The 14,640-nt window shown below is 41.0% G+C and overlaps 1 protein-coding gene across 1 annotated transcript in view; it reads right to left on the reverse strand.

The window, feature by feature from the left end:
• Nucleotides 1–3,036: 3,036 nt before the first annotated feature.
• The window catches only part of adamts7 (a disintegrin-like and metallopeptidase (reprolysin type) with thrombospondin type 1 motif, 7), a gene marked incomplete at its 3' end in the record, with an annotated part of 103,775 nt that continues 92,171 nt past the window's right edge, over nucleotides 3,037–14,640 (reverse strand). Inside the window, exon 24 of the mRNA XM_080458043.1 lies at nucleotides 3,037–3,188. Within this exon, the coding sequence (XP_080314169.1) occupies nucleotides 3,037–3,188 (152 nt within the window). The remainder of the gene's footprint in view (nucleotides 3,189–14,640) is intronic.

The following is a 14,640-nucleotide window of genomic DNA, read 5'->3' on the forward strand; positions in this document are numbered from 1 at the left end:
TTTAAGTTGTATATTTCAAGCTATTCACCCCTCTAAAGAGAATCTAGTGTTTCTTATTTGAGGAGTATTTTACTTGTTTGTCAGATATTACAAAAAATATTTTTTGTATAGGATTTCGTATTTTATTTGTGCTGTGTTTTTTTTTCTTTTTTTATATGACAAATTGTAAATAGTTTAATAGTCACTCACATGAACAGCCAAACAATGAAACAATTAAAAAACAACAACAACATATGACTTATACTCTAGAAAATAGGCTAATAATACAAAATTACCAAAAGTGGATGCATATTTATTTCCTAATTGAACTCTTTCAATAAATCAAGAAACAAAAAAAATGGTACTTTGTCTTGGGCAAATATGACTTGTGTACTTATGTATTTTCATCATACTTAAAAAAAAAATAAAAAAGCAAATACATTAGTTTTTGACAATCGGTGGAAAAAAAAAAAAAAAAAAACAGATTTTTTTTACCACAAGCTTGGAATATTAATTTGGAATTGTAGAGGGGGAAATAACTAAAAACGATTAAAAAAAAAAAAAAACTTGCAGCCCAGATCGGGTCCATGGGACAGAGGTTTAAGTTAAGGGTTAGTCAACCAGTAGTTACAGACAGTAAGTCTGCAGAAAATAATAAGTCAAAATATCATCCGCATAAAGCAAAGAAACAATGTGTGTGTGTGTGTGTGTGTGTGTGTGTGTGTGTGTGTGTGTGTGTGTGTGTGTGTGTGTGTGTGTGTGTGTGTGTGTGTGTGTGTGTGTGTGTGTGTGTCGTGGCTGATGACAGTGCAGACAACAATAAAACCATTCATAAAGGTACAAAATACTACTTTATATCACTAAAACCTTAATACATCTTCCCAAATCCACTGTTCTAGGATGTAACATGACCATTAAAATAACGTTGTATGAAATACTAGATTTCCCTCGTATTGCAGTGGAGTGGTTATTAAGAACAGAGTAAAATAAAAAGAAAGAGGCACTGGGCCTGCCAATACCTGACCCATAATATTTGGAGCCGAAACGGCCAAAAGCACCAAGATTTTCCTGCAGTTTTTTTCTTTCTTTCACATTTTACTTTGAGAATGTTGCTCTGTTTACACAATAATGAATATGACTGCTGCTAGAGTTGCTGTAGTTTGCATGCCAGGTCACTAGTAGGTGCTGTGTTTTTGAAATACAACTGCCCACTCTGAAATACACTCTGATGTATGTACGAAATGTATAAGGGAGAAGCACAAATAGGCAAGTTAAAGAAAAGCCGTTCTGAACTTTTTTACACAGAGCAAAGCAAAGTGTATAAACCAGGACTGTTTGCCCACTGCTACTGAAACACCACCCTCCAGCTGGAATTCGCTTCTTTCTTTTTTTACAAGCTGCAGCAGACATGTTAGTACAACTGACCATTTGCTTTAGCGGTGGTGGTTAAATCAGGTTTGTAGGCAGCAGATGGCCAGAGGAGCTGCAGAAACTCTAAAAAGGACAGGAGGTCTGTGGAGGTCCAACAGAGCAAAACACAGCAAGACATTAGCGCGTCGAGCTAAATACAAGTCGTCACCTCAGTGTGTCAAACATCATGCTTTGCAGCTTGTGATTGGTTTCAAACTAAAAAAAAAAATTCTAAATTTTTTTTTTTAAATGAAGGCCCTCCTTACACGAGTTCCAGTGAAAATGCATTGTTTTGTTTCAGAAAAATGTCACGTTTAAATGGCAACATTTTGAAAACGATTTCTGTTTCCATGGAAACAGCAAAAGTGCTGAAAACAATGTATTTGGCATGCCAGGACACGAGTTCCCGCTGTTGTTTGTTTTTGTGATGAAACCACACACACACATGCATACAGAGATCCATACTCTATAAACATAAGCACTGGGAGAACACAGACATTCTAGTGGACAGACGACCAAGTTGGATTGTTGTTACAGTGACTGTCAAAATAAAACCACCAAGTCCCACGAGAACATGGACAGAGTCGTGACACTCTGGAGGAAAACATTGTTGTTATTGTCCATCTACTGAGCATGAGCAGAACAACTAGTTAATACGACCACGGTGTGTGTGCGCGGTAGCAGCAATCAGAGAAGCTGTGTTTTCCCCTCGTTTCTATGGAGACGGAGTGGCTCCAGCACCGTTGTTGTGTAAACGGACACCCAAATCACCTCAAAAGTTTCTGTTTTCACTTGAAACCTTTGTTGTGTATATGGGGGCCAATAAATAACAACATCTGATTGATGTGTGACATTCTGCTTGATGCTATGAATGATCGTGCTTTGAGGGAACACAAGTGGCTCGCCGGTGCCGGTCATATCACCCTAAATCAGGGGCTGTGTTGCCAGGTTGGAGGTTTTCCTGTAAAACCGGGCTGCTTTTGAAGTGTTGCAGCAGCTTCAATTTGTATTCCAGTTCAGGGGGCATACACAGAACAATTTGATCTCACTACTTTTTGTTTTGTTTTGTACCACAAAATGCAACGGCTGCACAGTTTCTGCTCCTCTAAATACAGAATGAAGCCCTGTAGCAACCACTGAATTCCATGAGTGGTTTGTGTAATAGCGCCCCCGGCTAGCTCAGTTGGTAGAGCATGAGACTCTCAAACTCAAGGTAGAGGGTTCATGTCCCACGCCGGGCGCCACCTTCCCGTGGGCTCACCACCCGCAGGAAAGGTTCTTAATCGGTGCAATGTGATCTGGGTGACGGTGTGCAGAGTGACACCCCCGCGACCCGGAAACGGATAAGCAGGAGAAAATGGATGGATGGATGGATGGATGGTTTGTGTAATAATGCACCGACAAGCAGGCTACATTGGTCTGGGGGATTCCCATCCGCTACAATGGCGTTTAAAAGAAAAAGTCCCTCAGGTAAAAATTTGCAGCATAAAAAGTGCAAAACAAATATTTACAACACCACAGTAGAGTCTGTTGTCGTCACGCGTCGCCTCCGCTGATCGATTCCATCGGGGTCGAAGTGTGACTGTTCTTTAATTGGTTCTGTGGGTAAATCTGCTCGGCTGGTTGACTTTGGCAGAGCTCCTGTGGTTACTTGTTGTGGAGCGGTGTGATGCTGGGGCGGGAGCGCAGGCTGCAGGTTTTGCAGCACTGCTGCAGCACGTTGGGCAGGCGGCAGCGGCCGAGCCAGCGGAGGGTGTGGCAGAAACGAAACGTCAGCCGGTCGCGAAGACAGACCGCCCCTGTGGAGGAGAGGCAAAGAAACAGCGGTCAGACACACTGAGGCGCTCTCACAGTCACATTATTGGGTTATAGAGGCTGTCTCACAATCCGGTGGTTGCAGGTTCAATTCCCCATCTACCCTCCGTCTTTGAGCACGACCCCGAAGCCTGAGAGCCTTCCAATGTTTGGATCGTTAAGATTTTGCAACTCTCATAAACCCATAATTCAATCCTGATAGAAGATAAACAACAAATCAAACACTGAAACTGAGACTTGACGATGGATGGATGGATGGATGGATGGAAGGATGGATGGATGGATGGATGGATGGATGGATGGATGGATGAATGGATACTCTGCACCACCAAAAAAAAAGAAAAGTTTTTTTAAAGTTTAAGTGTAAGGTCATTGTGGCACTATTTTACCAGTCCAGCCCACTCAAGATGAAATTGTGCTGTATGTGGCCGCTGGACACCCCTGCTCTAAAGCCACCACCCAGATCACATCGCACCGATTAAGAACCTTCCTGCAGGTGGCGAGCCCACGGGAAGGTGGCGCCCAGCGTGGGACACGGGCCCACTACCTTGAGAGTGCGAGTCTCATGCTCTACCAACTGAGCTAGCCGGGGGCTGGACCAACCGGACCATGTGAAATACAAAAACTCTATAATAGGAAATCTTTAAAGCTGCGTAGAGATGATGTCAAATTAGCCGGAGTCTCTGTTTAAACAACGTTTTCAAGTGAAAAAGCAAAACTTTCATATCCTTTTGGGTGCATGTTTACATGACGACGTTGCTCGGAGCCACTGAAAGCACAACTCTTCGAAAACGGCTCCGACGCCGTCGCTGTGGGAATGGGCGAAAAAACGACTTTCTGAAGACACTGGGATTCCGTGTAGACGGTGATCAGGCTCAGTAGATGAACAATAACAACAATGTTTTCCTCCAGAGTGTTGTGACTCCACGTTTAAATTCTCCTGATACTTGGTACTTTTATTTTGACAGTCACCGTGATAACAATCCAACTGGATCGTCTGTCCACTAGAATGTCTGTGTTCTCCCATTGTTAATGTTTAGAGCGTATGGATCTCTGCACGCATATGTGTGAGGTTTCAGCACAAAAACAAACGACAGCACCGGCCCGTGGCCTGGCATGTTAACGCCATCATTCTCAGTGCTCCTGCTGTTTCCGTGAAAACAGACATCGTTTTTAAAATGTTGCCACGCAAACGTGAAATTTTTCTGAAACGAATACGAAAAAAACTCTCAACTCGAGATGATCTCATTTTAAAAACAACCACAGCAGACCTGAAGTGCTGTGCATGAATGCACATTAAAACACAAGGTGCATTCGGTAAAAAAAATAATGAAATGCAATAAAATGACAACAAATAAAACAGAAGCAGAGTCTCAAGCTGGATTAAAAGCCTAGAATCTACTCAAGTACTGAAGAAAACAACCTTTTTTAACCGACTGTTTTTCTGGTGCTATTGAACAAGTTTGCGGACAGTTTGTGATTTAATTGTATCTTTAACAAGTCGAAGCCGAAACCAGCGAGCATGACACTCATCGACTTAGCAACACTGCAACTCTTCCTGTTTCACTGAGCTCTATTTATGTGGAGCAAAGTAACATGTTGGAAAAGAACAACTAATTATGAGGTGGAAAGCTTGTTAAGTACAGCATAGAAATAATACAAAAACAACTGCAAATAACCCAGTTCTTCATCTGAGCTGAGAAAGAGAGCGTGTACCTGGAAGAAAAACATAATCTGTGCAGGTAACCAATCATCTGGGTGGATCCGTTCAGTAGAAATTAATAATAACAAGCTGAGTGTGTTGTCATGACGACAGGCCAGCTGCCATCTTCGTGCATAAAATCTAATGAGGACCATTTATTCCATTTTGCAGAAAAAAAAAAAAATCATTGTTTAAATGCTTCTTCTGTGTTAAACAGACGCTGAAGCTCAATAAGAGACTGATTGAAGAGGATCGTCTCCTCTGGTTCCAGCCTAGAATTTTCTGTAGGGAAATTGCCTGTCCTCCCTGTAGATTTTCTCCAGTTTCAGTCAAAAAACAAACATACTTTTGACAATAATTTGAGACTCAAAATGCCCTCCTCTGTGTGGTGACTATTTGGCATGCGTGCTGAGAATTGTAGGTCTGAAAAGGCTGGCAATGTTTAGAACTTGAAAAGAAGGAGCGAATCAGCTCAGCTGCTCTATTGAACGCTCACAAAGCGAGAGGATTGGGGAGTCTCCGAGCCACTGATACCACCGGTGTTTCAGGTGAACCGGTTTCCCTGTTAATTGGTGACCGTCTTCCTCCGGCGTCCCGCTTTTCACAGCAGATGTTAAAAACCCGACCAAAGCCTGTAGCTGTCCTGGCGAACACAGTTTAACCACATTTCCTTTAAAGTTTAAAGTATCGTAGCGTTTGTTGGTCTTGTTTTAACATCAGCTGCTGCTCACGGCTGGTGGCAGAAGTCACCAGTTAACAGGGGCACCAGTGAAACCGACACACGAGACAGTGAAGCACGGTCCTAACGATCCACATTTTGTATTATTATCAATAAACATAAAAAAATATATACTATTCAATTCATTATTTGAGCTGATATTCAATGCATGTCCGCTCAGCATCGTATCAGGGGTGATTACTTGTGCATGACGGGGAAAACTCGGATGTGTCCGCCCAACACTGTGGCTTTACTATATTGTGATGGAAAATGACCGAGGCGAGGCGAGCAGGGCTGAGTGGAAAAGTGCTATTATTGTGGTAAAAGGCTTTTTCTCAGCTGGCTCCCCGTGACTTTTATTCTTAAACTTTTTATTACACTGTTTTGTTTCTTGTATGACTTCTTAGGCTGCATGTACACGACAACATTAGAGTAGAAACAAGTAGAAATGCATTGTTTTCATTTTCAGAAAAGATTCACATTTACACTGCAGTTTTTGGAAATGATGTCTGTCTCTAAGGAAATGGCAGAAATGCTGAGAACAATGTCGTCAGCATGCCTGGCCTCAAGCTGGTGCTGTTGGTTGTTCTTGTAATGAAACCACACAAACACAGATAACAATATGCTATAAACAATAATAATGAGAGTACACAGACAATTGTAAGGACAGAAGTTGGATTGTTATTACGGTGACTGTCAAAGTAAAACTACCAAGTCCCAGGAGAATATGAACGGGGAGTCGTGACACTCTGGAGGAAAACTTTGTCGTTATTGTAAATTTACTCATGCATGAGCAGAGGAATTATTACTTTGGACGCGATACGCATGTGCAGGAGCAGCATTTCAGAAAAGTTGTGTTTTCTCCGTTTCCAGGGGGACGGAGCTATTGGGGAGCCGTTTTCAATCTATTTCCTTTTCCTTGGCTTTGAGCACTGTTGTGTGAAAAGGCATCCAAAACGTCATGAAAGTTTCACATTTTCACTTGAAAACGTTGCGTAAACGTGGCCCGACTGTCGGAAAAGGTTTGCTTTTACTGTGAAAGAAAAAAAAAAAAAGTAAACCAGCTCAACCTGCAGTCCTCATGAGAGATCTTTCCTGAACTGGCCCATCATGACTTTAATTGGTTCGTTTACATGGAAATGGCAGAGATGTTGAAAATGATGTAATTACATGCCATGCCACTGGTGGGTGCTGTTGTTTGCTTTCGTTATGAAACCACACACACACACACACACACATATCATGCAGAGAACAGACCGATTTATCATCCACTGTTCAGCTCACGACCCCTCAAATCACTAATCACCTCAGCACAGGCTGGTCTTTCAATCACGCCAATAAAGTAGGACACATGATGAAACTCCCGGATCAGACCCGGTGTTTGTACACTGTCTGTCGACGATCTGCTCGGCGTGGACGTGTGAAATTGAAAAAACAGATCGAGCTTCAGCTGTTAATCGAATTATTTCACATCACAGGTCAGGAGGGCAAGTCCGTTTTTTTTTCTCACCACCTGTGATCAAGTTTCCCCGCTGCAGCGGAACGACTGCCGAGGCAGAGAAAAGAGAGAAACTCACTTTTCCTGCTGGGGACGGACCGGTGAACACAAACAGCTCACGGCTGCAACAGATGATTGATATTTTAGAGGTCGCTGGGATCTCACTGTTATATAAAACACTTTTTTTTTTTTCCTTCACATATTTCCTACGTGCTGTAATCCCTTCAAATCAAAATGCATCTTTACTCATCAGGAAGTTTGGATGAAAAAATGTGATTATGTGTTATTGTCATTAGATTTAAATGCTTTTGTATGTAAATTTAAAGTTCCAAACTCACGTGTGACCACAGGACACTGATGACACCTGAATGAGGACGGACACTGGAAATCAAATGGTTAAATGAATGGAATTGTAGTGAAACATGTCATTTACTGGCTGTAAATGTGTTTAGGCTGTGGGAAGCGATTTTACTTGAGTTTGTTGTTCATGAGTGAGTAGTTACTTTACGAAGACACAGCGCCAACTAGTGACTGGCAGGCAATTTACATCATTTTAAGAGATTCTGACAGTTTCTATCAAAATGTTGCCATCTGAAGTTTCAGACACAAACATGGAGAAACTCCACCTGTTTCAGCTGATTGGCGCCAAAAATAAAAAGAGATTGCTTAAAAAAAAACAAAAAAACGTTCCTGTTTATGATAAAGATGAGACTACTCTGCGGGAAGAAGTGAACAGGAAGCTTATGTTAACATCCTTTTCCTGACTTATTAATGTTTCATTCACCGTTGTCACGTAATTCTATGGATGGATTCAATTCGTGCTAAAATGACAATTTTAAACCACTGACATGCATAATCTGGACTCACCGTGTTTAGATTGGCTCACTCTTTTACACTGGGTGGTGTGGAGGAGTCTCGTAAGGAGTCATTAGAGCACGATTATGTCTCAGGAGTGGACAGGGAAAGCGTTCAATGAAGCTTATTAGCTCCACGTGTCCAGAGCTGTGGGACCTTCGAAAACCTTTCACCCACTTAACCTCTCCAATGGGCTTTCCCAAAGCAACGTGGAGACGACGTACAGGCAATGTGCAGCAGTGTTCATTTCCTCGACTAAAACTATGACGGAAAATATTAGTCAATGGAGCGTTTTCACGGACAAAGACTTAATAAAATCTAAATAGAAAGTAAGACATGGAGGCAAGACGGTAACAAAATATAACTGACATTTTACTCGACGGATCACAACGAGACAAACGCGTTAGGGCGGGACGAACGGACAACAGATCCAAATTCAACATTAACAATGATGTGCAGAAGTCAATACGCGGTCACCAGGCTGGCAACATGCATCCATTATGCTGGATTTAAATTTTCAAACTGCACTTTATCAATTGAAACGTTTAGAGTTTTACTCATTTTACTGGTTTGACCCAACTGTAATGAATCTTTAACCAGTTCACCAAGCTCCAGTTATTGTCACTAATTTCCTCGATTTGAGTATGTTTTCTTATAGTATATTATATTAAGTACATTATCAGTAAAGGCAGTGTTATTCTCCACATTGCTAGAACACAATCACTATTTACAAAAGGCAGCTCTGCCGTCACAATCACTTTACTGAGAGAAGTAGAAGTATTAAATCTTCCCCACAGCCACAAATGGAGCTAATTCCACCTGCGATTGATTCTATCACTCAAAAGAGAAATGAATCAAACAAACAGTGAGATATTCCGTCTTCATCCCCTCACAGACCACACTCCTCCTCCCTCAATCCAGCCGAGGTCGTGGCCAGAGGCAGCTCCCCGAAGCTCAATTACCAGAAATATGAGAAACATCACCGTCACTGGAGAGACGTGTAGCAGAGCAAGCGTGACGTCTGAACCCGCGTTGGGTACATGTCATCCTCCGACTGATAAGGGAGGCCAATCATGGCGGCCTCACGCTGGGATCTTAATGACCTGCAGCTCTGCTGTTTTATCTGCAACACAAAGGTAGAAAAGTGGCTCGACTTCACGCAGCGCCACACGTGTCGTCTCGCGTGTTTGCCATCGGCTTTTATTCTCTGCCGCCATTATTTGCCTTTGATTCGAGCTCGACTCTCACAGAGGCATGAAAATAGTAAAGGAGATGAAAAAAGAAGAATATAATCGCTGATAGCAGTGTATTGCATCAGTCGGTCAATCATCACCGGGCTCAGTGTCTATTCACACACAATAGGTTTGATTAAATGTACGATATGAAATGTGGAAACTCGCCGTGTGACGGCGGGAGTACAAGTGATCACTGATATTCATGTGGAAGAGGGCTGTCAGTTCAGAGGTCACAGACGGATCAGTAAAACTGTGGAATAAAAACAATTACTATTGTTTCCTATCGTTTTAGTGCAATGTGTACATTATGAAAAAAAATATTTAAAAAAATCTGCATTTATATATGTGTGTGTTAATAATATTAACACTAATAACTGTAGTATTAAGGATTAGTAACAGCGCTAGTATTTTATTAGACGTTTTTACTATCACTATTGTTTGTCTTTGTTTTTTTTGCAGAAATGTATGAGTACATGATTAAAAAAAACAACCTGCATTCACACATATATATATATGAGTTTTGTTTTTACTGTGTGCTATAAATAAAATATATTATTATTGTAATTATTATTTTATAGTACAGTATTAATTAACACACAACAATGAAAATAAATAAATAAAAATGTCTAAACATCATCCTTTAAAAACCCCGACACACACGCACACACAAGTTCATCCTCCACGCACAACAGATAGATGAAATGAACTGTGCTCCATCGCTTTATATCTTATATAATATCTACTCTTGTTCATTTCTGATCTGTGCCCAATGGCAGCTGTGACCCTGCGTGGACTGATCCAGCAGAGAAACAGAAGGAATTAATAGCGCCCCTGAGCTGAATTGTATTAAGATGATAATATATGGACGAGGCTGAGGCATGCGGTCATCTCATATCTGATGTATAAAACATTAAATGCTAATCAACTGCTGTGGACTGCAGACATCAGGGGTTTTAAAGGGGAAAAAAAGTGATTACTACAATTTTTTTGATTTGGTTTTTTTCAACTGGAATGTAGTTCTGTTTGCAGGCTTTGGAGCCAAAACATTAAAAGCACCAGTTTGGTGGCACTGAATTGTCCAGAGGTGCGAGTTTGAGTGTGGCTGTCAGATCATTCCCTTCCCTTGGGTCTACCAGGCATGAAATATTGAAAAGAAATAACTGTAAACCTTCCATAGCATCCACCTATGCCACTTCATTATAAAGGTGGCATGGCATGTGATGGGGGAAAGTAGGATGCATCTGACTGCCTGCTGACCGACCGACCGACTAAGATCCTGATAATTACAGAGTCAATTACAATGTGAAACTGTTCTATGTTTTCTTGGAATGACGATGAATGACGTCTCTTTCTTGAATAAACTGTGTGGTGACATTTCAATATCGGTGACATTTCCATTGATTTCAAGTAAAACAGATGATTCCAGGAAAGCTGTTCCCACGGTGACTATATATATATATATATATATATATATATATATATATATGTATAAAACATATAACTTAACTGATTACCCACCACTACAATCAGTCAATAAAAGTGTTAAAAAATCCAACATATCTTCTAAAAAACTAATATTTCACATTAAAATCTCGAATTTGAGTTTCCGAAGTTCCACTTTCTGACCTTATAACATGAATGTTATGAGTCTGTTGGACAAACATAGCACTTGTAATGTTCCAGAGAACTGATGTTGATATGATATAAAGATCTATTATGACCTTATGTAATAATGGAGATTTATATTGAATTTCACATGGATGAAAATAACAAAGAATTATAACAGAGTCTTTAAGAACCCTGATGCATTGTGGGATGACTTTGTTGTAACTTGAGCTAAAGAAATGACTAAAGCAGAAGGCAGGAACTTGTTATTAGATATGACCATCCTGCAGTTTCAAGACTTAAAAAGACAGTTTGTTGTTCCGTTTGGTTTGTTCTAATCTGATGGGAGAGTAAAATGAATATTAAACAGCTGCTCTTCTTTCTACTAATAATGAGTCTTGAATTCGACTCGCAGCTGCACGGGAGTGTTGCGGCCCACCACAGGTCAGTGGGATCATGACCCTCCTGTACCAAACTACCAAACCACCCCTGTGGCCTGTGGAGTCGTCACTTCACCCACCACTTCATGGATTTTGCCGCATTTGTGTGGCTGATGTCGATTTCACACCCCGGAGGCCAAAGCCATCCAGTTTGATCAAAGACAGAATAATCTGTAAAGATTCCCACCTCCTGACCGTTGCTGCAGTGCGAGAAAAGTCCAATGAAATGTCAAGCGATGAATGATGCGTTTCAGGCAGCAGCGAGCACACACACTATAATTTTACCGTTGTGAATAGTTGCTTTCATTTCAAATGCCTTCCTCTTGTGTCTCAAAGTTTGAAAAAAGAAAAACCAGACTCCTCTTCTGTGTGCCGAGCGAACAAAGGAAGTCTGTGAGGCGACTGCAGTCAGCCTTTCCACTGCGCCTGTGATGTGGCATCTTTAATGAAGAGCTGGTAGATTCCCAGTCATAACAAAGCTGCTGTTTGATGGTCTGGAATGAGAAGAAGTCACTGCAGCTATTATCTCCTCCTCCTCCTTACTTCTTCTTCTTCCTCTGGGAAATCTGGAGCTTGCAATGCGGCGGACAGAAGAACTTTCGTGACGTTAACTTGTTGAGACGGTTCAAAGTGCCTAATCTCAATTCGAAATGAAAAAAATCTTTTTTTAAAAATCTTGAACTTGATTGAAATGAGACAGTGAGACAATTAGCCCAGAAATAGAATAATTCAATGTAAACTTGTGCTAATGGCAGTAGATTGTACGCACACACATATCAAGTGAAGACCAGTAAGTGCTCAGAGCGATTGAAAACGGCACGTTTTTAAAAAATGGCTCCCAAGATGAAACTTTTGGAAAAAGCTCTGATTCCATCTCCATGGAAACCGGGGAAAACCCAACTTTTCAAAAGTGCTCTGACTCTCAGTGTAGCTGGAGTGTCCCAGCTGGAGTGTCAGAAGAATTTCCCCGTATAAACCTCAGGGAGGCAGAATACACAGGATTCAGAGTGAGAACCATTTTCAATTTTATGACATTATTCATAGTACAACCTTTGCATGATTGTCCAGGAGTTTGTCCAACTATGAAGTCAGACAGCGCCTCCTAAAGACTGAATTGTTTTGAGAACGATCCACGTGCTTCCTGCACTGTAGACTCTGAAGGTTACAAAAAGTAGCACAGAGGTCCACAAGTGCTGACACAGGTCATCCTGGAAACACAGACTGCAAATTACAAATCATTATTTATGAGGCAAAAGCAAATTTTCCATAAAATTGGAGGAAAACGCAGCATTTTGAAATAACTACACCTCCGTGGACACGGAGGGGAAAATTAAACTTTTAGAAAACAGTCTGACTCATCTCATTATCACTTTTCATCATTTATCTGAGAGAAATATTTATCTGTATATATTTTTCTGTAGCAACAGCAAATTCAACTGTTTTTCATGCTCCTTTTATAAATGACTTTTCACAGCTCACACTTTGTTATCTAGAGTTATTCACTTTGTCACACAGATTTAATCTAGTCTGAAGCCTGCAGAGGGAGTCCAAATACAACAAAAACACCCACAAACTGAGTCTCCAGACACAGTTAAAGATATAGATTCATCACAGAAATCACACAATGCTTTTTAAACATAGAGTATTAACCAAAGTACTTGCTTGATATTGGCACAACGATATAATAATATTGATATATCATATATATCAATATATATAATGTACAACATGCATGTTTTACGAAGGACAAAAGGTTGTAATGGGTTATTTTGTCAATGTTAAAAACAGAGCCTTCTGTCTGTACACTTATGTTAATTTCTCTCGTATTTCTGGCCGTTTACAAAAAGCTTAGGGACATGGACGGACAAAGAAGTACCATCAGTAGCCATGAGGGGGCAGTGTGGCTACTGAGTGCAACAGACACAAAAATGAAATACGCGAGTCCTTTAGGGTGATTTCTATTGAATGACATACCCTCCGGAAAATGCATATATCAAAAGTTTCACACTGGATTCTGTTACTAAGCCTGCAGATTCATTCTTAAGTAAGTCATCAAACATCCTGGCGGATATTACGGAATATGGAAAATACTGTTGCCGTCAGTTTTACCTCATCGGTAATCCCTGATAAAAGAGTTCACAGAAAAACGTTACATTCTCACAGTCTCTTCAACAACTTTGCTTTGCTACTTTGTTCCCATAGAAGTTGTTGTCAGGGTCTGTTGACTCAGAGCTGCCCCCTAGTGGAGGGAAAGCGTAACGTCCATGCTAACGTAAAGCACAGCGCGAAAACTGCGATTTAAAGGGGACATATCATGCTAAATCCACTTTTTTAGCCCTTAAATGCATTTTGTTGTATATTTAGAGTGTTTAGAAGTACAGAAAAGTTCAAAGTAGTCTCTTCAGGTGCTCCGTTGATATCTTTATATTCTGTTTTGGTCATATTTTGCGATCGGTTTCGATTTTTCTATTCTCTATTACGTTTTTTGAACAATGACGTCACAGTATTCTCAGCGGAACTGCCAAATTAGGACATCGACATTTCGAGCAATCCGCCATTTTTGTTTCTCGCTGCGATTTTGTAGTCCAACCGAAGTTACGAGAGGATAAGTCGAAATGTTCGGTTGTTGGATGTAGTAACCCACAAGCTTCGTTACACCGTCTCCCAGCATCAGAACCTTTTCGAAGTGCCTGGTTGAGTTTTATTTTTCACAGAAATGTACCCACATCTGTGGGTAAGGTCATTTTTGTGTGCGCGAATCACTTCAAGGACGACTGCTTCAACAACCTCCGCCAGTATAAAGAAGGATTTGCCGAAAGACTTGGTCTGATTGAGCGGTCAGTTCCTTCTATCTATGGAGACGACGAACAGAGCACTTCGGTAAGCTGTATATAACGCTAAAAAGTGTGATGATAAGACGTCCCTGTCATTGTTTTGTTAGCATTAGCAGTTGCACCGTCTTCATATGTTAGCGCTGTGTGCTCGTTTTAGATTATAATGTCACTTCTGTGTTAAATAGTCGTTGTAATACAGGCAGTATTGTAGTAGTGGGCATGGATGGAGAAGTTAGTGTAAATATAGTAACACACCATTGCGTTACATCCATATGAAGACGTTGTTCTGTAGGTGCATCATCGTCATTTTCATCTCGCTCCGCCGGGTCCGACTCTGGCTCCAACATGTATGGCTGGATGGACAAATCTTCCGTTGTTGACATTTTGTAAATAATGTGTGAATATAAAGTTTCTGCGCCGCTAGATAATTGTATCTGTTCTATCAAACTACAAAGATGGCCGAACAGGGTGGCGTTGAACCGAGTATCACCTCTGCAACCTGGAGAGGAGGCGGGGTATGAAGTGTGTCATTTGCATTTGAAGAGACCG

The sequence above is a fragment of the Lipophrys pholis genome (genome assembly GCF_963383615.2).
Source record: "Lipophrys pholis genome assembly, chromosome: 2".
Classification (NCBI taxonomy): Eukaryota; Metazoa; Chordata; class Actinopteri; order Blenniiformes; family Blenniidae; genus Lipophrys; species Lipophrys pholis.